The sequence below is a fragment of the Petaurus breviceps genome, unplaced genomic scaffold (assembly GCF_028583685.1).
Source record: "Petaurus breviceps papuanus isolate PSGF00001 unplaced genomic scaffold, PetGlider_PUasm1.0 90760, whole genome shotgun sequence".
NCBI lineage: Eukaryota > Metazoa > Chordata > Mammalia > Diprotodontia > Petauridae > Petaurus > Petaurus breviceps.
The window spans coordinates 2,884,146-2,905,122 of record NW_027187338.1 but is presented as its reverse complement, the minus strand read 5'-3'; the positions used below and the strand labels follow the sequence as shown (position 1 = coordinate 2,905,122).

Below are 20,977 nucleotides of genomic sequence, written 5' to 3'. Positions count from 1 at the left end.
GGTGCTGTTACTGCCCCCATTTTACAGACGTGGGAACTTCAAGCACAAAGTGATTTTCCCAGGATCACACACCTAAAAAGCATCTAAGGCAGGTATTGAACATGGGTTTTCATTAACTCCAAGTTCAGCAATCTGTCCACCAACTCTGTTTTTCATTTTTTCTTTCATAGCTAGCAGTTTATTTAAATATGTTAGGTTGGAATAATTGTAAATCCATATAGTATTTACTCATCTTTTCCTTTTTCAAATTACTTTGATCTTTGCTCTAATTATTCCAGGGTCTGACTGAATGCATATTCACTCAATATGAATTGGTTGAACCTGAATTCAGCCAGATTCAAACAGTTTTGTTAAGTGCCTTCTACATGACAACACTATGCTAGGTGCAAAGACAAAGAGAAAACAGTTCCTGGCTTCATTCTGTTGGGGAAAACATGTACATGAGCATATGTAAAGTATATAAAGTACAAAATTTTGCTTAGTAACTAGTTGCTTCTAGAAAGTCAGGGGTGAGCTACATCTGACCAGCATTCTGAAAAGAATTATGTGTTGGTCTAAACCTAATAGGCTCAGAATATCAGACTTCCAAGATTACCTATCAGGGGTGGAGAACCTGTGACTTCAAGGACACATGTGGCCCCCTAGTCCTCAAGGGCAGCCCTTGAAATTTGGATTCAGTCAAAGGGCCACACTTGAGGACCTAGAGGGCCACATGTGGCCTGGAAGCCACAGGTTCTCCACCCCTGAGTCTAATGTCCTTTCTTCTTTTTGAAAAATGCATAACTTCAGTCTTTGGTCTTTATGTTAATCACTTTATCTCTCCCTTGTGAAAAGGAGAAATAAGCAAAAATATCCAATAAAAATATCCCATCTGGTAACGTCTACAATATTCTGTCCTAGTCATTCCTTACCTTTCTGCCATGAGCTGGAGGTGTATTTTAATAGTAGCTTTGTTAGACTTTTGATTTTTCAATGACTTTTTGTGATCTTTTAATTTACATTGTTGTAGAGGTATGTATATTATGTGTATATTTTTCTTAGTTTTTATTTTGTTCTCCATGCTTCTAATTTAACTATTTTATATTGAATAAATAATATTCCATTACTTTCATATACCTTAGGTTTTTCAAGCATTTCTAATAGATAGGTACCCATTTTGTTTCAAGCTCCTTTCTGTGACAGAGAATTCTGCCATGAATATTTTGGTATATGTTGGTTCTTTGTTTTTATCTTTAATTCTGGGGTATGTGCCAAGAAGTGGGATAACTGGTCCAAAGGGAGAGACATTTCAGTCCCTTTTCTTATATAACTCCAAATAGGCATCTAGTAGCACAATGGATGCAATGCATGGCTTGAGAGTTAGGGAGAACTTAGTTTAAACTAAGTTATATAAGCTCTATTCACTGTGCCACCTAGCCTCCCCTAGAAAGGGAATTCTTTTCATAGAAATTTATTTTCTTGGGTTTATCAAATACTGAGCTACTGGTTTCAATTGCTTTTGTTACTTGATTGGCTAGTATGTTCTACTGATGTACTTTTCTGTGTTGTTTTTTTTTTTAAACCAATACCAAATAGTTTTAATGACTACTGCTTTAGTCTGGGATCTGGTAATTGTATGCCCTCTTTATTTGTACTTTTGAACATGACAAGTTCAGTTGAACATAGTGAATTATTTTCTGCATATGTTGCCACTATCATATTGTGAAGATTTTATGTGCAATCTGCATCAGTATCTGTTAGTGTGATTGTTATTTAGTTTACTTTCTCTGCTTTTTTTTTACCTGCTTTGGGTAGCAGGACCATGTTTGTCTCATAAAAGGAGTTTGGTACAGTTTCTTCTGTCTATTTTGAGAGTATTTTCTGTAGCGTAGGTACTAATTGCTTTTTAAATGTTTGATAGAGTTCATTTGTAAATCCATCTGTACTCCGGATTTTTTCTTTAGCAGTTTGTTTAGGGCTTGCTTGATTTCTTTTTTCTAAGACTGCATGATTTAATATTTCTATTTTTTGTTTTGTGTGGGTATTTCATATTTTTGGGTGCATGATTTCCTTTGACTTCTTAATTTTTCTGGTACATAATTACAGAGAATAATTTCTGATGATTATATTTTATTACCTCTTGTAAATTCGCCTTGTTCGCTTTTTATTTTTAGTAATTTGATTTATTCTCTTTCTTGGTCAGGTTAGTTAATCATTTATCAATTTTATTAGCCTTTTCAAAAAACCAACTCTTAAAACTATTAGTACTCTAATTTTTTTATTCTTGGGTTTCTTTATTCTCTAATTTTTCAAAACTGCTTCTTTTGTACTTGTTTTAGGTTTCCCAGTTTTCATTTTTTAATCTTTTTAACTGCATGGTCAGTTCCTTGATAACTTTTATTTTGTTAATGTGAGTTATCATAGACACAAAATTTCTACTGAAGGATGCCTTACTTGTATCCAGCACCCTTATTTAATAGAAGAGAAAATTGATAGAGTGGTGAAGTCAGTTAGATTGAGTCATACAGCTTATTTGTGACAGATAAGGGCCCTGAAATTCTTATTCTTAGGCCAGTATAACCTTTTAGGTCTTAGTTTAACAGCCTCCCTGAATAGTAAGTTGTGGATACTATCATCAGTTTAGGTAGTGTCTGCTGAATGCCAGTTGGACAGGATGCTTTGCACACTAACTCACATAATGCAGGCATTCAATAAATGTTTGCTGGTTTAAATAACAATATCTAAGACTTATATAGCACTTTAAGCTTTGCAAAGCGCTATAAATATGTTCTTTCATTTGCTCCTCCCCAGCATCCCTAGGATGGTAGGTGAGATTGTTATTCCAGTCTTACAGATGAGGAAGTGGAGGCCAGAGAGGATTCTAAGTCCAGACCTCTTATGCATTACATCACTTAGCCACCTAAATTAAATTTTTGGTATTCTTATTATTCAAATGAAATTGCTTTCTCCAAAGTTATCAGTGAGAGGTGGAATCAAGATAGTAGAGTGAGAGGAAGCATTAGAATCTAGCTCGTCCATCACATCTCCTTGATCCAAACCTGGGTCAGGAAATTATAAAACTAAGAAGACCTGGAGGCCAGTGAACAGGAACTTCATCCTCTATCCCTCTGATCACACCACACTCAGAGCACTGAGAGTTTACAGGTTCTCAGCACCAGAAGGATATAAGAGGACAGAAGTTCAGACTAGAAGTATTCAGAGCTTAGTGTTAACTAATTCTAAGTTAACTAGACTGAAAGACTCAGAAAACAACAAAGAGAACCTGACCATAAAGAACTATTATGGAGACACCAGTGTCAAGACACAAACACAGAAAAAGAGATTGACTTAAAAAAAAAAAAACTCTACAAGCAAAGCCACAAAGAAAAATGCAGCTTGGACACAAGTTCAACTAGATTCTTGGAAGAGTATTTTCCAAAAAGTTAAAAAATGATTTTATAATCCATATGATATGGTAGCTTGATGGCGCATTATATAGAGCACTGGCCCTGGAGTCAGGAAGGCCTGAGTTCAAATCTGGCCTCAGACATTTACTAGCTGTCTGACCCTGAGCTTAACTTAACCCTCATTGCCCCCCCCCCCCCAAAAAAAAAGAATCCACATGAGAGCAATAGAGGAAAAAATAGAAAAAGAAGCAAGAGCAATGAAAGAAAGATATGAAAAGATAATAGTTTTGGGGAAAAGGTACAACATCTTAGTGAAGAAAAGAAGAAAATGTGAAGAATCTCATAGGAAAGCAATTTATCTGAAAAACCAATCAAGGATAGATAGTTCAAGAATCATTGGACTACCTGAAAGTCATGAACAACAACAGTAGTAAGAGCCTGAACAATTTATTCCATGGATTCCTAAAAACAAAAAACCAACAACTGCTTAGATATCTTAGAACCGGAGGGCAAAGTAGAAATTAAACAGATATCTTAGAACCGGAGGGCAAAGTAGAAATTAAACTAATCCACCAGTCACCCACTGAAAGAAACACCCAAATGAAAATTCCCAGGAATATTATAGTCAAAATTCAGAGCTCCTAGGTCAAGGGAAAAAAAATACTATAAACATCCAGAAAGAATTCAAATGCCAAGGAGCAACAGGATCACACAGGATTTATCCCTTTAAAGGAATGCAGAGCTTAGAATAATATTCTGGAAAGTAAAGGAAATGGACTCGTGACCAATAGTCATATAAATTGTCACCAGAATCAATAAACATTGAATATCTACTATACTCCAGGCACTGTGCTAAGCATTTGTAGCCACCAATATAAAAAAGATAGTCCTTGTCCTCCAAGAGCTTACAGTCTAATGGGAGGAAACAACACACAAAGACAGCTGAAAAGTGGAGGAGAGGGGAGGTACATGGCAACTGGGGCATGGTGGAGAAATGGAGAATTCCAAATTGAATTTTTCTCACCTGCAGCCAGGTGAGAAAGGAGGAGATTTCCGAAATGTCTGTCCTGTCCCCTTTCTTTAAATGAAAGATTTTGTGTCTCCACCCTCCATTTAGAGGTCCAGTGGATACTGTTGAAGTGTGAGTAATAAGGCTGATTATATCTTGCAAGATGATGACATTTCCAAGTGATGATTTTACTGGGGGCATGTCAGAGAAGCCAAAGAGTCCAAAATAAGTGCCTTGGCCCTAACCAAAATGAGGTGGAAACTTGTAATAATCTACCCAGCAAAACTGGCTATAACCTTATGGGGGGAAATGTATTTTTAATGAAATAGAGGATTCCCAAGCATTTCTGATGAAAAGACTATAGCTGAGTAGAAAATTTGGTAAACACAGGAGTCAAGAGAAGAATACAAAAAGGTAAAGATGAATGAGAAATCACAAGTTACTAAAGCAGGTTAAAGTACATGTAGCCCCTCAGAACTTAATCATCACCAGGGATGATAGGAGAATATCTTAATTAGATAGAGGGCCTGGATGTGATTCTGTTATGTTTGGATGTTCTCAAAAGAGGAATGCAAAGAGTGGGGAAGGAGAATGCACTGGGAGAGGAAGGAAGGATGGGGGAAATTATTTCACATACATGGCGTGTGCAAAGAAGTTTATACAACAAAGAGAAAGCAATAGTGGTGAACAGATGAGACTCCAATCTCATTCTCATCTGAACTGGTTAAAGGAAGAAAGAAAACACAAGCAGACACAGTTGAGTACAGAAACTCCCCTTGCCTAAGAGGGAAAGAAAGTTAAAAAGCAAAGGAAAGATTACTAGGGAGGGTAGATCAAGGGAGGCATTAGTCAGAAGCAGTGCATACTCTTAAAAAGGGGACAGGGAAAAAAGAGAAGGAAAAGTGTAAGAGAATAAAATAGAGGGATAATAAACCCAGGGAGGTTTAGTGTTGTACTGAAGCTAACACATGTAATAGGTAGCATAACTGAGATTCAAACACAATTTCTGACTACAAAACCAGTATACTTTCCACTGTACTAGATAATTTGTATTATACGTATACATATCTTATTTCCCTTACTGGATTACAAACTCTATGAGGGCAGAGATAGTGTCATATGTGTATATGTATGTATATATTTATTTATTATGTATTTATGAAGATATGTGTGTGTATGTGTGTACCCACATATTTGTATCTCCTTCCAAGGTAAATTCATTGATCTGCTCTTTTTTCTCTTGTAGCATTGGCTACATCCCATAAATTTTGATATGTTTTCTCACTGTTGTCATTATCTAGTAAAATTATTGCTTGTTTCTATGATTTGTTCTTTGACCCACCTATTCTTTAGGTGTAAATTATTTAGTTTCCATTTAATTTTTAAGTTTTGATTTAAAGACTCCTCATTGAATCTAATTTTTATTGCATTATGGTTGGCAAAATATGCATTGAGTATTTGTTTTTCGGGGAGCCAAGATGGTGGAGTAGAAGCAGGAAATTCCATGAGCCACAACCACCTTCAATACTGTAAAATATGACTCTAAACAAATTTTAGAGCTATAGAACCCACAAAGTGACAGAGAGAATCAAACCTCCCACTGAAGCCAGCCTAGCAGGCCAACAGGAAGGGTCTGTCACACCAAGCTGAGAGCTGAGTGCAGTCCCATGTGAGCCACACTGAGCCCAGGTCAACCCCAACCAGGTGCACAGAATGGTTGGAGCAGACTTCAGGAGAGTGAATCACCAGCAGCTGTGGTGGTTTCCAGACTTTTCAACCCATAAATGCCAAGGAGAAAGTAAAAGGTCAGTGGGGAACTCTGTTGGAACTGGGTGACTGAAGAGCACAGTCTGGTCCTTGCCCCTGGGGTGAGAGGTGGCAGAGGCACGGTGGCTACAGCTGCTGCTGCTTCTGCTGCATAGTTGCCTCTGGAGCTCCCGGCCTGCACATTGTAGGGGGACCAAGCAACCATTTAGAGAGTAATCACTTTTGCTTTGACCTACTAGGATCTGGGTTGCTGGGATGTTGGTCCTGGGATGAGAAACACCAGTGTGCCAGAGCTTGTGGTGGCTGTAGAGAGGGCGCCCTCCTCAGACCACTGACAACATTTGCTAAAACCCCAGCAATTTAGGACAAAGCTCTCCACTCTGGAAGCAGAGTTCTACTGTGGCAAAGAGCTCAAAAGTCAAGTAATTGGGTGGCAAGATGAACAAACAGAGGAAGCACAATCAGACCATAGAATCCTTTTTTGGGGGGACAAAAAGGATCAAAACATGGAACCAGAAGAAAACAAAGGCAAAACTCCTGCATCAAAAGCTTCAAAGAAAAATATGAATTGGTTACAGGCCATGGAGGACCTCAAGAAGGATTTTGAAAATCAAGTAAGAGAAGTGGAAGAAAAATTGGGAAGAGAGATGAGAATGATGCAAAAAAATCATGAAAAGTGAGTCAACAGCCTGCTAAAGGAGACCCCCCCCCCCCAAAAAAATACTGAAGAAAATAATACCTTAAAAAATAGATTAACTCAAATGGCAAAAGACGCCCAAAAAGCCAATGAGAAGAATGCCTTTAGGGGCGGCCAGGTGGCTCAGCGAGTAGGAGTACCGGCTCCAGTGTTGGGACGACCTGGAGATCGAATCCCGGGCTCAGACACTCAGCACCACACCCAGAAATAACTGGCCGTGTAACCTTGAGCAAGTTACTTAACCCCGATTGCTTATAAAAAAAAAAAAAAAGAAGAATGCCTTTAAAAGCTGAATTTGCCAGATGAAAAAAATTTTGAAAACTCACTGAAGAGAATAATTCCTTCAAAATTAGATTGGAGCAAATGGAGGCTAATGACTTTATGACAAATCAAGATACTATAAAAAAGATCTAAACAAATGAAAAAATAGAAGACAGTGTGAAATATCTCATTGGAAAAACCACTGACCTGGAAAATAGATCCAGGAGAGAGAATTTAAAAATTATTGGATTACCTGAAAGCCATGATCAAAAAAAGAACCTAGAAATTATCCTTCAAGAAATGATCTAGGAAAATTGCCCTGATATTCTAGAACCAGAGAACAAAATAGAAATTGAAAGAATTCACCAATCACCTCTTGAAAAATATCCCAAAAAGAAAACTCCTAGGAATATTATAGTCAAATTTCAGAGTTCCCAGGTCAAGGAGTGTTTGTTTTTCAGCATTTGTTTGTGAGGCTTTTTTGCCCCAATACATGGTTAACTATTTTAAAGGTACCATACAACTGAGAAATAGGTATATTCTTTTCTGTTCTTATTTGCTGTTCTTCAGAAATTGACAGATATCTAACTTTTCTAAAATTCTCTTCAGGACCTTAATTTTTTTCTTGTTTATTTTTTGATTATAAGATTTGTCTAGGTTTAAGAGGGGGATATTGAGATCTCTGTACTATTAGAGTTTTAATGTCTGTTTCTTCCTGTAACTCATTTAACATGCCATTTGGTGCATGTAAGTTCAGTATTGGTAATAAATCATTATCATGATACCTTTTAGCAAAATGTCATTTTCGTACCCATCTCTTTAAGTAGGTCTATTTTTGCTTTTGTTTTATCTGAGATCTGACAAATAATAGATTCTGCTCCAGCCCCTTGAATTAAATAACTCTGTGTGTATCTTTGTTTTAAGTGTTTCTTGTAAATAACATATTGTTGGAATCTGGTTTCTAATTCATCCTGTTATCTTCCATTTTATGGCTAATTTCAGTTCTTCACATGAATAGTTATGATTGTAAATGACTTGCCCAGGGTCACACAACTAGGCAATCCCTACAGTAAGATTTAAACTTGGGTTTTCCTGATTTTAAGTTTTATGCACTATCCACTGTGCTGCCTTATTGCCCAGGTCAAAGACAGAAAGATCCAATTTATACCAAAATATTCATAGCAGCTCTTTTTGTGGTAGCAAAAAACTAGAGACAAAATAATTGTCTATTGATTGGGGAATGGTTAAATTGTGTTATATGGTTATCATAAAATATTACCATGCTTTGAGAAATGATTTTGAAGAATATAGAGAAGCTTGAGAAGACTTAAACAAACTGAAGGAAGAGTAGAGTGCATCCACACAATAGTAAACCAGGAAGTCAGTACATGGACCTTTGAAATCCATCTAATAGATTCAAAGGGAATCCTAAGGGTTTTTGATTGTTTACAGACAGACTCCAAGGATCATCTTATACTGATTCTGTGGAAGAATATATGTACCAGGGTTTTGAGAAGTATGGAGTTCACAACTGGTCTGATGACCAGGACTTGACCAATCATACAGAACAAAAAAATGAACACAAGTGAACAAAACTGATGAACTGCCTACCAGGCAGCTAGTTCAGGCAGATAACAAGAAATTTTATCTAATCAACAGAGCCTCTGGACCAAAGGAAAACTGAGTGGGGCTTGGTTTTTATGTTGCCTTAAGGAAATGTTTTGTATTTCTAACCATACCTTTTGGTCATTATTACTTGATATCCTTTTTATTCTACTATATTGTGACTTTCATTGTTGCTATCTTAATCCAATATGATGATCCTAAGCTTTTTTTCCCCTCAAACAGTTTACTAATAGTTAACTGTAAATTCAGCATTACAACAATACCCAAGTAGATATTTGTTATTTATAACATTGTCAGGAGAGCTGCTTGGCTAACAAGTTAATTAAAAATTTACTCCAATTTTCTAGCTTCACCTAGATATTGAAGATCCCAAACTGAATACAAAGGAAGAAACTGATTCAGACAGTGGGCAGAGCAGCTGTGAAACAGGATCTCCAGGCCATTCCAACACAAAAAGCACACCCCTGATTGAAAGAGGTTTGTAATATTATCTGATCCTTTGTTTTCACAGGTAAAACCTCCAGAGTTCACTTTGTGTATGGATAGGTTCTTTTTTTTTTCTTTTTTTTGCTGAGGATACCACCATCTTCCCAGTTATCTAGCTTCCTGGCTTCAGAGCCATCTTTTCCTCCCCTCTACCCACCTCTTATTAGTTGCTTCTACTTGCCCATCTTTTCTTGAATATGCATCTTTTAGTCATACTGCAACTACCCTAGTTCCATTTCTTTTTTTGCTTGGACCATTGTAGTTCCCTAATTGCCCTAACTGGTGTATTGCAAGTACAATATTTACAGCACCCATGGTCACAGTAAAGACCATGACTATAAATATCGCATGATGTTTGATTGCAAAATATACCAAACTCTCCATGTAATGGGCAGAACTGAAGCATTTATTTAGGCACCAGAAAACTAAATCCCAAAACCAGTAAGCCGATTCCATCATAGTACAAAGATATTAAGAAGCCATAATAACTCTAAGAGCCACAGCATCCTTTAGCACAAACCAATACAAGATCAATATTTACTCACAAAGCTCTCTATCTCCTTGCCTCAACCTCATCTCTCTCCCACCGTCACTCTGGCTCTGGCTACCAGCTTCCTTTGGGCTCAGCTTCCCTTCAGCAAACTCCTCCCACCACAGGCTCCATGTGACTACATTCAGCCTATCAGGGGGCAGAGTTTATATTCACACAGGGAAGCTTCCTGTGGGCTCTGTTGTACCCTTCAGCAAATTTCCTCCATCATAGGCTCCATGTGATTACATTCATTCTATTAAGGGGCATAGTTTACTTTCAAAGCAGGAAGGTCTTCAAATTCAAAATGGACTGCTGAATATACATTGAACTCACCAGTCTGCCTCCTGCCTCTGTGCATTCATCCAAGCTCTTTGTACCCTGTGCATGTAATTCCTTACTCCTTTCTCTCAGCCCATCAGAGTCCTTTGTCTTTTTTTAAGACTCAGTTCAGGGGCAGCTAGGTGGCACAGTGAATAGAGCACGTGCCCTGGAGTCAGGAGGACCTGAGATCAGATCTGGCCTCCAACACTTAACACTTAACTAGCCATGGACCTTGGGCAAGTCACTTAATCCCAATTGCCCTGCCTTCCCCCATCCAAAAAAAAATGACAGCCTCAGGGGAGCTCCTTCTTTTCAGTGTCTTTCCTGTTCCTCCCCATTGTTAGTGCTTTCCATCCTGAAGTTGTATCAAAATCCTTTGGTACATGATATATCCCTCCAGTAGAACATAAGCTCATGGAGGGCAGGAGCTGCTTCATTTTTGTATTTGCATCCCTAGTAATGAGCACAGTAGCATGACCTTGATAAGTGTTTGTTAAATTGAATTTAGTTAACTTGAGATTAGATGTATAATTCCATTTGGGGAATGCCCATATACATTTTGCTTGATTGAACAGGTATGTATAGGTTGCTGGGCATCAGGAGGCCTAAATTCTAGTCCAAGCCCTGCCACTATCTCATGTAATTTTAGGCAAGTCTCTTCCCCTCTCTAGGCTGCTGTTTCTTCTTCTGTATAAATGAGGGAGTTGTACTAGATGATATCTAAAGTCCCTTCTAGCTCTAAGATTCTATGATTTACAAAACATATTTGGACGAGCTCATTCCAGCTACAGTGTCAGAATTGTAAAATTTCATACAGATTAGAAATGTTTTCTACACTGAGCTGTTAAAGTGTGGATAATTACATTTCTCAATATGTGAAAGCTATGTTAGGTTCGGGAAAATGTTTTCATAATGTGGATAAGGCTCGATTTGCTGTGCTAAAATAAACCTTTAGTGGTAGTTGCAAGATTTCACAAGCTGAAATAAATCTCTGACGCATCATAACCATCTACTTCTGCAGATGAATATTTTGGGGGGGTTGGGGACAAATCCAAGTGACCGAGTAACAGTCTTTCATCTTTCTTTTATTCCAGACTCAGATGAAGAGATCTTTGTGAGTAAGAAATTGAAACGTAACAAGTTCCTCTTACAGGACAGTGACAGTGAAGAAGATGATAGAGATGTCCTTCCTAAGAAGGCTGACTATAGCAACACAGAGGTGGAAAGTGGGGAGAATAAAGAAAACATTTATGCAGGAAAAAAAGGAAAAGCCCGAAAGATTTACCAGGCTCTGAGGGACAGTGATGAGAGTGATGTTGGGGAGCCACCATACCAGAAGAACCTTGACAGCCGGGTGATGGCTCCTTTGGCTGAAAGTACTTCAGATCTAGGTTCCCAATCCCCAAAGTCTATGACCTCACCAGCAGGTGCCAGGAAAAGGTTCAAAGAACGTACTCGAGGTAAAGAAGATTCTGGAGGGAAAACAAAAGGGAGATCACAGAGGAGGCTTGAGAAAGAAGCCAAAAAGATGGAAGTGATTAATCGGCTGAAAAAAAAGGAAAATAAAAATGAGGTATTTTTAAAAGGTCATTCAGATATTATTAGGATGTGTTTAACAAATTCGATTTGTATTTTAGTGACCTATCTTCATATTTTATTTTTCACTCATTAAAGACAGGGACTATATGTTCCATTTGTCTTTCTCTTTCACGACCTAGCACAATGTGAAGGGACAGATGAGATGGTGAGAAAGGCATTGAACTTGGAATCACAGGACCTGGGTTCTAGTCCTGGCTCTTGTTGTTAATGTTGTTCAGTCGTTTTTCAGTTGTGTATGACCCTTTGTGACCCCATTTGGGGTTTTCTTGGCAAAGATACTGGAGTGATTTGCCATTTCCTTCTCCAGCTCATTTTACAGATGAGGAAACTGAGGCAAATAGGGTGAAGTGACTTGTCGAGGGTCATATAGCTAGTAAGTGTCTGAGGCTGGATTTGACTCAGGAAGAGTAGTCTTCATGATTCCAGGCCCAATACTCTTATCAGTTGTAACACCTAGCTGCCCTAGTTCAGGCTTTACCACTGGGCAAATCACATCACCTTTCGGGACCTCAGTTTCCCTGTCTGCAAAATGGGGATAATTCTTTTTTTTTTTTAAAGCAATTGGAGTTAAGTAACTTGCTCAAGGTTATACAGCCAGTTATTTCGTGTGGGTGCCAAGCATCTGAGGCCGGAACCGATCCTGGGTCTCCTGACGTCAGGGCCAGTGCTCTTATTCACTGTGCCACCTGGCCGCCCCTGATAATAATTCTTATATCACAAGATATTCTAAGGAAAAGACAGACTTGCTCTTGCTCAAGTGCTGTGTAAATATGAACAATTAATATGATAGACAATTAGTGTTTGAATTGAAGAATGCAAGTTGTTTGAAATGAAAGTGGATTTTTTATATTTCTCATGAATTAGCATGCATCCAGCAATTAGAATTCTTGTTTCCTAAGTCAGAATTCATCCTTAATTAGTTTTAAATGTAAGCACCCAATACAGATGATTCAGTTCTCAAAAAGCTGTCACTAATTCCCAAGAACATTTTGGTCAGTTGTTTGTAGACAGAACTTTCCATGTCAGCGATGGATGTGTGTTGTGGACTAATTAAGATAAGTCTTCACTCTGGCAGAATCAGAGTTGTTATCTGTTTCAGAATATTAATGGGATCCCCTCAAAATCAATAAACAATAGATAATGTTAAATTGAAAAATGAGCAGAACATAGGTTTTAGTTTTGCTTTTGTTTCATTTAATTTTTTTGTAATGTCACACAGGAAGGCGAAACCAAACAACCTTTCAATGATAGTGGCTGTCTTCTTGGGGACAGTGATCTTTTTGAGACTGGATTGGAGGAAGAAAATGATCCCCCACTGGAAGATGAAGAATCATTAGAATCAATACGAGCCTCTGTGAAAGGCAAAGTCAAAAAGAACAAGGCAAGTAAAGGGTTAATGGAACCAGGCCTTCCCATCATTCCCAGCCTTTGTTTTCCCCCCTTAGCTTAGAATTGGATGTTGATAACGATTTTTTTTTTAACTTAAGAAAATCATGTGCTGATTGATTTAGGTTTTTCAGTGGTTGTTAATTTTAGAAACTGTTGTACAGGTGACAGACATGCTAACCCGTCGGGAAACTGGGGCTGAGGTAGTATTGCCATATTAGGAATGACTGATAGCAAGTGTCGCTTCAGATTCTGTAAAAATGTTAAAATTCTCCCATGAGAATGGGATGGTCATTAGGATGTTTTCCCCAATTTGGTTTCTGAATCACACATACCCTTGGTAGGAGACAGTCAAAAGGTGGTGTTGAATTCCAGCCAGGGTGTGAAGCTCACAGTCCTGGATGGAATAGATTTGTTGTTTGTTTGTTTTCTTCCTAATAAAAATATAGACTGCAGATAGGGGAACCAGAGTACCAGGCTCACAGGTAGGGTCAAAAGGGGACAACTCTCAGAGAAGTTGGGGGAGATGGCAATAAGAACAGCTCTTCCTTAAGCCCCCTGAAGCAGATGTACTAGTGATAACTGCTGATATGTGTATGGTGCTTTGAGAAACAATATGACATGGTGGACAAGAATTAGTCTTGGAGTTGAGGAGGCTTGGATTCTGCCTTGTGATGAAAACTAGCTGTGTGACCTTGGGCAAGTCACTAAGCTTCTCACATATGGGCCTTACAGTTTGTGAAGCCCTTTCCAGTATATTACCTCATTTGGGCCTCACATTAATTCTGTGAGGTAGGAGGTGGGTACTACAGATATTATTATGTCCGTCTTTTAGATGAGGAAACAGACTTGCTCTTGGTTACAGAGCTAATAAAATAAGGTAAGTTTGAATCTGAATCTTCTGACTCCAAGTCTCTGTATACTTTACCATGTTGCCTGCTACAGAGGTTTTTCTGATCTCTTTGGAAGCATAAGAGGCATTTGGAGGAGAGGGGGTGCTTTAGGGGATGCTTATTATAATGTAAGCTTTGTTCAGGGCATCAAATTTATTTTCTGGGTATTCTTATGAATGTATGGGATCCAAGCAACTTGACATTCTTTGGGGATTTTATACGTATTAAATAATTAGTTCAATCTGAAAACCGTGTCCAATATGCCTGGGCTCATGAAACAAATCTGCGCTCAAAACTTTCTGGTAAGAAACATCTTTTCAGCCCACTCCGACATTTGATCCCTTTAGTTACAGAAGAGAACTACAGCGTGTAGGAACTGGAAGGGCTCTTAGAGACCATCTAATAGCTGACAGTAATAATTAACATTAATATAGGGCCTACTGTGTGCCAGGCACTGTGCTAAACATATACAATTATTGTCTCATTCAATCAGCACAGCAACTCTGACAGATAGATGCTATCATCATTCCCATTTTAAAGATAAGGAAGTTGAGGCAAACTGAGGGTAAGTGAGTTGCCCAGGGTCATACAACTAGTGAGTGTCTGGTGGATTTGAACTCCGGTGTTCCTGACTTGAGGCCTGGTGCTCTAATTACTGTGTGCCCTAGCTTCCTTCACTTACCTGGTCTGGCCTCCTTATTTTACAGAGGAGGCAACCAGAGGGAGAGCCTGACATGCCAAAGGTTGAATGATGAATCTGGGCTTGAGCTGGGACTAGAACTGAGGCCTCTTGACGCCCAGTCCAGGGCTTTTCTCCCTGTGCCATGTCAGCTCTTCCCTTTAAGATGATACTTTGCTATCCTGTCTTTTAGAAAAAGGAGCTGTCTTTGGAAAGTGGGGGCTGTTCATTTGAAGATGAAAAGGAGCTGTCAAAAGGAGTGATAAGAAAGGTGAAGTAATGCTCAGGAGCCATGTTACCTTTGCTTTCTTCCCATTGAGTTCATTTCTCCCTCCTCGTGTTTATACTGTACCGAGTCCTATAATAGTCCTGTGCGCATGCACCATCCCCCACAACACCTCCCCCGCCCCCCATTCCCTTTCCTTCTTGTTTCCTTAGAAAGAAAAGCCTCTTTCAGGATGAAACATCCATCTTTATGCAAAACACCAACATAGGTTTCTTTTCTCTTTAAGGAGAGGAAGGCAGCCAAGCTAAGTAAAGAAGCTATGAAAAGACTACATAGTGAGACCCAACGCCTTATTCGAGGTAATGTTATTGCTTCATTCCACTTTGTGGAAAACACAAGTGATGTCTTTATAAGGAAATCAGTTTTGACTCAAGGGATGTTTCTGACGTTCTTATGACTAAACTTAGTTTATACCCCTGTTCTGTTCAGTATTTTTATTTTTATCAATAACTTGGTGACATACCTATTAAGTTTGTGGATGGCATGAAGCTGGGAGGAAGAGTATAGTAATTCATATAATTCACATTTATTTAGCACCTTAAGGTTTGCCAAGCACTTTGCTCACTCAGAACAACTTTGTGAGGTAGAGAGTACAGGTAATATTTACAAGGATGCCCCACCCCACCCCCCCTTACTAGCAAATGTGACTTATTACATTGCCTTTTACAGATGAGGAAACTGAGGCTGTGGGAATTTAAATGATTTGCCTAAGGTTACATAGTAAGAGCTAGAATTCAAATACAAATCTCTTTCTCCTAAATTTCAGTCTAGTGTTCTTTTTACTATACCCCATTGCTTCACAAAGCATATGACTTGTCCATGGTCATACAGTGAGCATAAAGGCCTGAATGTGAAACTCAGGTCCCCTGAATCTCTGATCCAGTCCTCATATCACTATACCTTGTTGCCTCTGTGTAGAGGAAGGGACACTGAATGGGATTCAGGAAATCAGTGCTGGTCTCAACATTGTTGAGCACTTGCTATGTGACCTGAACAAGTCATTTAAGCTCTTTGAGCATCAGTTTCCTCATCTATAAAATAAAAGATTTGGATAATATGATCTCCTAGCTTTAACTTTATATAATTCTGTAACTCATTGGGATCAGTGGCTTTTGAAGGGTGTGCCAGGGCATTGCCCTAGGTGTACCACAGACTGAATGGAGTGTAGCCTCACAATCCAATGTGCCATCTCCCTCAAATTGTTTTAACTTTACACTTGCATTTTCGAACTTTACACTTGCATTTTAAAATTTTTATTTATTTTTTGCCTTTTGGAGGGCAATTGGGGTTAAGTAACTTGCCCAAGGTTACACGGCTAGTTTTTTTGTGTGAGTGTTAAGTGTCTGAGGCCAGAACCGCTCTTGGGTCCTCCTGACTCCAGGGACTGTGCTTTACACACTGCGCCACCTAGCCACCCCCTACACTTGCATTTTTATATGCATGTGCAAGTCTCACATGCATGCATGATTCCTTGCAGCAAAGAATAATATTGTACCATGAGCAAAAAAAAAAATCTGTGAACTACTGCATTAGATAATAGAATTGGGATTCCTAAGGATTTTAAAAGGTTGAAACATGACCAAATCTAATAATATTAAATATAATAGGGATGAAATTACTTAGCATTCAAAAACCCAGCAGCACAAGCCTGGGACAGAGGAGACATTACTTAATAGCAGGTTAGATGAAAGAGACTTGGGTCTTTTTGTGAGTTCAGTGTGATTTGGCCAAAAAAGCTAATGTGGTCTCAGACTGTATTAATGTTAGTGTTCTGAACCAAGGAGGGAGGGGTCCCTTAGCACCCAGCCCTAGCCAGTCCACATCTTAGGTTCAATTCTGAATATTACATTTTAGGAGAAAAGTTGACAAACTGGAGAATGCCCAGAGGCATGTGACCAGGATACTTGTCCAGTGAGTAATAGTTACAGAAAATGTACATTTTTAACCTGGATAAGGGGAGATTTAAAGGGGACACATAATCATCTTTCAGTACCTGAAGGGTTGTCTAATAGAAGAGGGATCAGGCTGGCTGGCTCCAGAGGACATTGTGTTAGATTACAGGAGGCAGATTTTAATCTCAGTATAGGAAAGAATTTCCTAATAATCAGAAAAAGTCTAAATGGACTATCTTGTCTAAAAGTTTAATGGGCTTTCTTGGGGGGTAGTGAGTTCCCCATCACTGGAGGCACTTAAGCTGAAGCTAGATGGCTGCTTGTTAGGTAGATACACTATAGTGGGAATTTATGCCTTGCTATAAAGTTAGAGTAGATGGCCTTTGAAGTCTTCAAACTCTGTGATTCTATGATCTTCAAGCCTCGGAGACTGTAGTGAAGAGTCGCTATTGTGAAACTCCTGGCCCTTTCATATAAACTGGATGTGTTTACAGATCTGCAGTAATCTTAGCTTCTCCATGAAGAAGATCCTTTGTCTCCAGACCTTCCCTTTGTTGGAATGATCATGTCCTTTCTAGCCCTCTCACTGTTGGCTGGTGGAGTTTCATGCAGTTACTTACAGTGCATTTGCTTTGACTGACTTTTTTGCTTTTGTTCCCTTCGACAGAGTCTGCACTCTCTCTTCCCTATCACATGCCTGAAAACAAAACCATTCATTACTTCTTCAAACGCAAGCCTCGACCTTCTGGCCAGGGAAACGCCATGGCACTGTTGAAGTAAGAGTCCTTTCTCTTTATGTGACTGGATTGTCTTTTAGACTCACTAGTTTGAGGAGCCAGTTTTTAGGGTAAACAGTTTCTTCTCACCCCCAGCCCTTGTCCCAAATAAAAAATTCTCGGGGCGGCCAGGTAGCACAGCTAGTGAGACCACCGGCTCCAGTGTCGGGATGACCTGGGGATCGAATCCCGGGCTCAGATACTCAGCACCACACCCAGAAATAACTGGCCGTGTAACCTTGAGCAAGTTACTTAACCCCGATTGCTTTAAAAAAAAAATTCTCAAAATTGCTGAAAGCCTGCAGTCTAATGGAAAGCACCTTGGACTTAGCAGCACCAGCCTTGGTTTTTGAGTCCTTATTTGGCCTTGTATTAGCTGAGTTACCCCAGTTGGGTGAGCCATTTCATCTTCATCCGTAAAATGGGGGTGATATTTCTTGCCCTGCTTTCCTTACAGAGTTGTGGAGCATGTGAAATAATGACCACAAGGCACCTTATTAAGGGTTGAGAATATGCCACATTGAGAATGGGATTCACCTCGGGCTGTTTCCTTCCTGACAGGTCATCTAAGTATCAGGCAAACCTCAGCAAAGAAATCAGCACCACTACTAACCCAAGTGATAGTAGCAGTGCCAGCTACACCAGAGGCTCTAACCAGACGACAGGCCTTGAACCAGAAAGGGAGAACAGCCCACTTCCTTTAGCTCCTGACGCTCCCCAGACCCCTGCTGACTCTGCTGACCAGCCTGCTTGTGAAGATATGACGAAAGATGAGCCAGGATGTTACAGGGATGAAGAACAGAAGGAAGACTTAGAGGCTACTATGAGCCCTTCGTTCAAGGACGTTTCAGAGCATCAGCAGGAATCCAGTGTCTTCAGTAGTAAGGGTCCGGAACAGATGGAGGCTGGGGCCCCTGTAGCACCTGAACTCAGTGTTCTGGAGGAAGAGAAAGAACCACAGGTTCCTAATGAAACAAAGGAAAAGGTAGATGAGGTCAGGCAGCAAGCTATGGTAACAGCCACAGTTCCATCAGAAAAAGGAAGGAAGGTCACACTGGATAAACTTCAGCGACTGGGAGTAGATCTCTCCATTAAGCCAAGGTTGGGGGCTGATGAAGATTCTTTTGTGACTCTCGACGAGCCTGAAACTAATAGAGGTAATTCTTCAAACTGGCCTTTGCCTTCTTTTGAATAGCAGTGGGTTTTCTTCCATTTTGGCTATAGCTAATGCAAACACCTCCCAAATATCTGATGATTTTAGATGGGAAAGCAGGAATTACTGAAATCAATAAATCCCAAACCTGTTAGCCAGTACAGGTGGAATCTTACTTTAGTAAGGCATAGTCCTCTTGTTAGCCAATCTTTGATGCTATTGGTGCCCTTCACTGGGGGGTTAGGGAGTATCACATACATATATCCAAACCCTTAGTATAGTGAAAGACTTTTTAAAAAAAAAGAGTGTCCTTTTTCTTAATGATATAAAACCAATGTTGGGTATACATTGTATCTGCAAACAGTATAAATTTAATTGAAAGATGGGTAGGGAGAGGATGAGTTTTGTGTTACTCTTATGCATGTATCCTAAAAATAGTCTTGATATTATGATACAAAAAATCAGCATGCTAAATGTACTTCTTGGTGCAACAATAATGGGAAGTGTCTTTAGTAGGCTCTGAAGAGATCTATAGAAGGTTGCTAAACTAGTATCAGTGGTAATTGAGAAAATAATTCTAGGTGCTTCCTGGATGCATTTGTAGTTTATCCTGGGACCCTTCTCTTAGTACATAGCTGGCCTCAGAAAAGCTTCCTTCCAGCTCTTTACCTCCACCATGCTGCTTCAGGTCAATTCAATAAACATTTATTAAGTAACTACTATGTGCCAGGCCCTGCTAAGCACTGGAGATACAAATAAGGGGGAGATAGTCCCTGCCCTCAAGGAGCTTACAGTCCAATGGGAAGACCACACACAAAAGGAAAGGGGAAGTGGGGAAGGACACAGGGGGTATCTGGTTGGGGGCATCCTGTTCCTTCTGTGGAGTTAGCAGATTCTCCCAGTTCCTGTGACCCTGGCCTGGGGGACTTTGATATAGGGCTTAGTCAAGGCTGGGGTCCCTCCTGGGCACCTGTTCTACCAGTACAATAATAATAATGATATGATAATGACCTAATAGAGATAATAAAAAGTGGTCTTCTGACTGATCCAGGAAGTTTAATCCACATGATTTAGATTTGTGTCCTTTATTCTATAGTACTTAGAATTTGGCCGTTTACCAGTATTTTCTTCAGTAGATTGGCTGCTAACTAAATTTATGAGCACATCTGTTGTGCAGGATTTCTTGTTCGACAAAATTTGTTCAGTAGTGGGAGCTGTTGGAGTAGTGTAGCATATTTTGAAGGCAGAGCAGGGAAGTAACCACATAAGGTAAAATCATACATACATACATTTTTATTTTATTTATTTTTTAACCAAGTCCCCTACAAAATTAACAAGATTAACTAGCTGATTGATTGCTTTGTTCTTTGCTGGGAAAGAAGCCCTCTGGGCTTCAAACTAAGCTGTGAATTGGGGGTTTCGGTTTAGAACTGCAAGCTTTGAAGGAGCGTTTCTGGAAGCACGTGTGTCCCACAGTCAAGGTGCAAACTGCGTCTGAACAAAAGATGAACCTGAACATTATAGTGAAGGAAACAGGTGCCGATGGCAAGGAAGAACTGAAGGCTGACGTGGTCCCCCTGACTTTGGCAACAGAGAAATTAGATGGTGTGAGCCATGCAAAGCCAGGTACTTATGGAGTTCTTCTGTTTCTGGGAATTTTCTTAGTCCTCTAAAGAAAATTTAATCTGTTAACAGATCTTTGATGCTACTGTGGCCCTGCTCTGGGGAGTTTGGGAATATCACAGAGTCAGAGGATGCTAAGAGTTCAAGGTTATCTTGGCTAAGCTCCTCATTTTACAGATGAGGGATCTGAAACTTCAGGTAAAGTAGGGGAGATGATTTGCCCTAGTAAAATGGTAAGCTTAATGGAAGAGCCAGGGCGCAAACCTAGGTCTCTTGGCTCCCAGTCTGGTCCTTTTTCCACTGCAGTTTCATCTATTCTGCTAATCTTGTTAAGGGAATAAAATATTCCTGGGTGCAGCATCCTATCAACCTACTTTTATTTGAATTCTGTTTCCATTGATTCCAGTGTGATTGATTTGGTTTCTTCTCCTTTGGGGCCACCTACCCCCAGAGCCTTGAGTGCTTCCCCAAATAGTATTATGGCATTTGATAGTGCCTAGGATGTGGTTCTGGCCCACAACAGCAGCTAGCACTCGACGGGCCTCATATTCTAAACCTCTTTTCCTAGAAATACACTAGGAAATATCTCTGTCCTGCTTTGCCCA

General features: G+C 39.6%; 1 protein-coding gene across 1 annotated transcript in view; it reads left to right on the top strand.

Moving 5' to 3' along the window:
* CLSPN (claspin) overlaps positions 1–20,977 on the top strand; it is a 37,893-nt gene that overhangs the window by 2,101 nt on the left and 14,815 nt on the right. The window contains exons 2-9 of the mRNA XM_069067920.1: positions 9,094–9,223; positions 11,180–11,658; positions 12,904–13,065; positions 14,836–14,913; positions 15,155–15,227; positions 17,488–17,596; positions 18,158–18,753; positions 20,178–20,375. Coding sequence (XP_068924021.1) covers positions 9,094–9,223; positions 11,180–11,658; positions 12,904–13,065; positions 14,836–14,913; positions 15,155–15,227; positions 17,488–17,596; positions 18,158–18,753; positions 20,178–20,375 — 1,825 coding nt within the window. The remainder of the gene's footprint in view (positions 1–9,093; positions 9,224–11,179; positions 11,659–12,903; positions 13,066–14,835; positions 14,914–15,154; positions 15,228–17,487; positions 17,597–18,157; positions 18,754–20,177; positions 20,376–20,977) is intronic.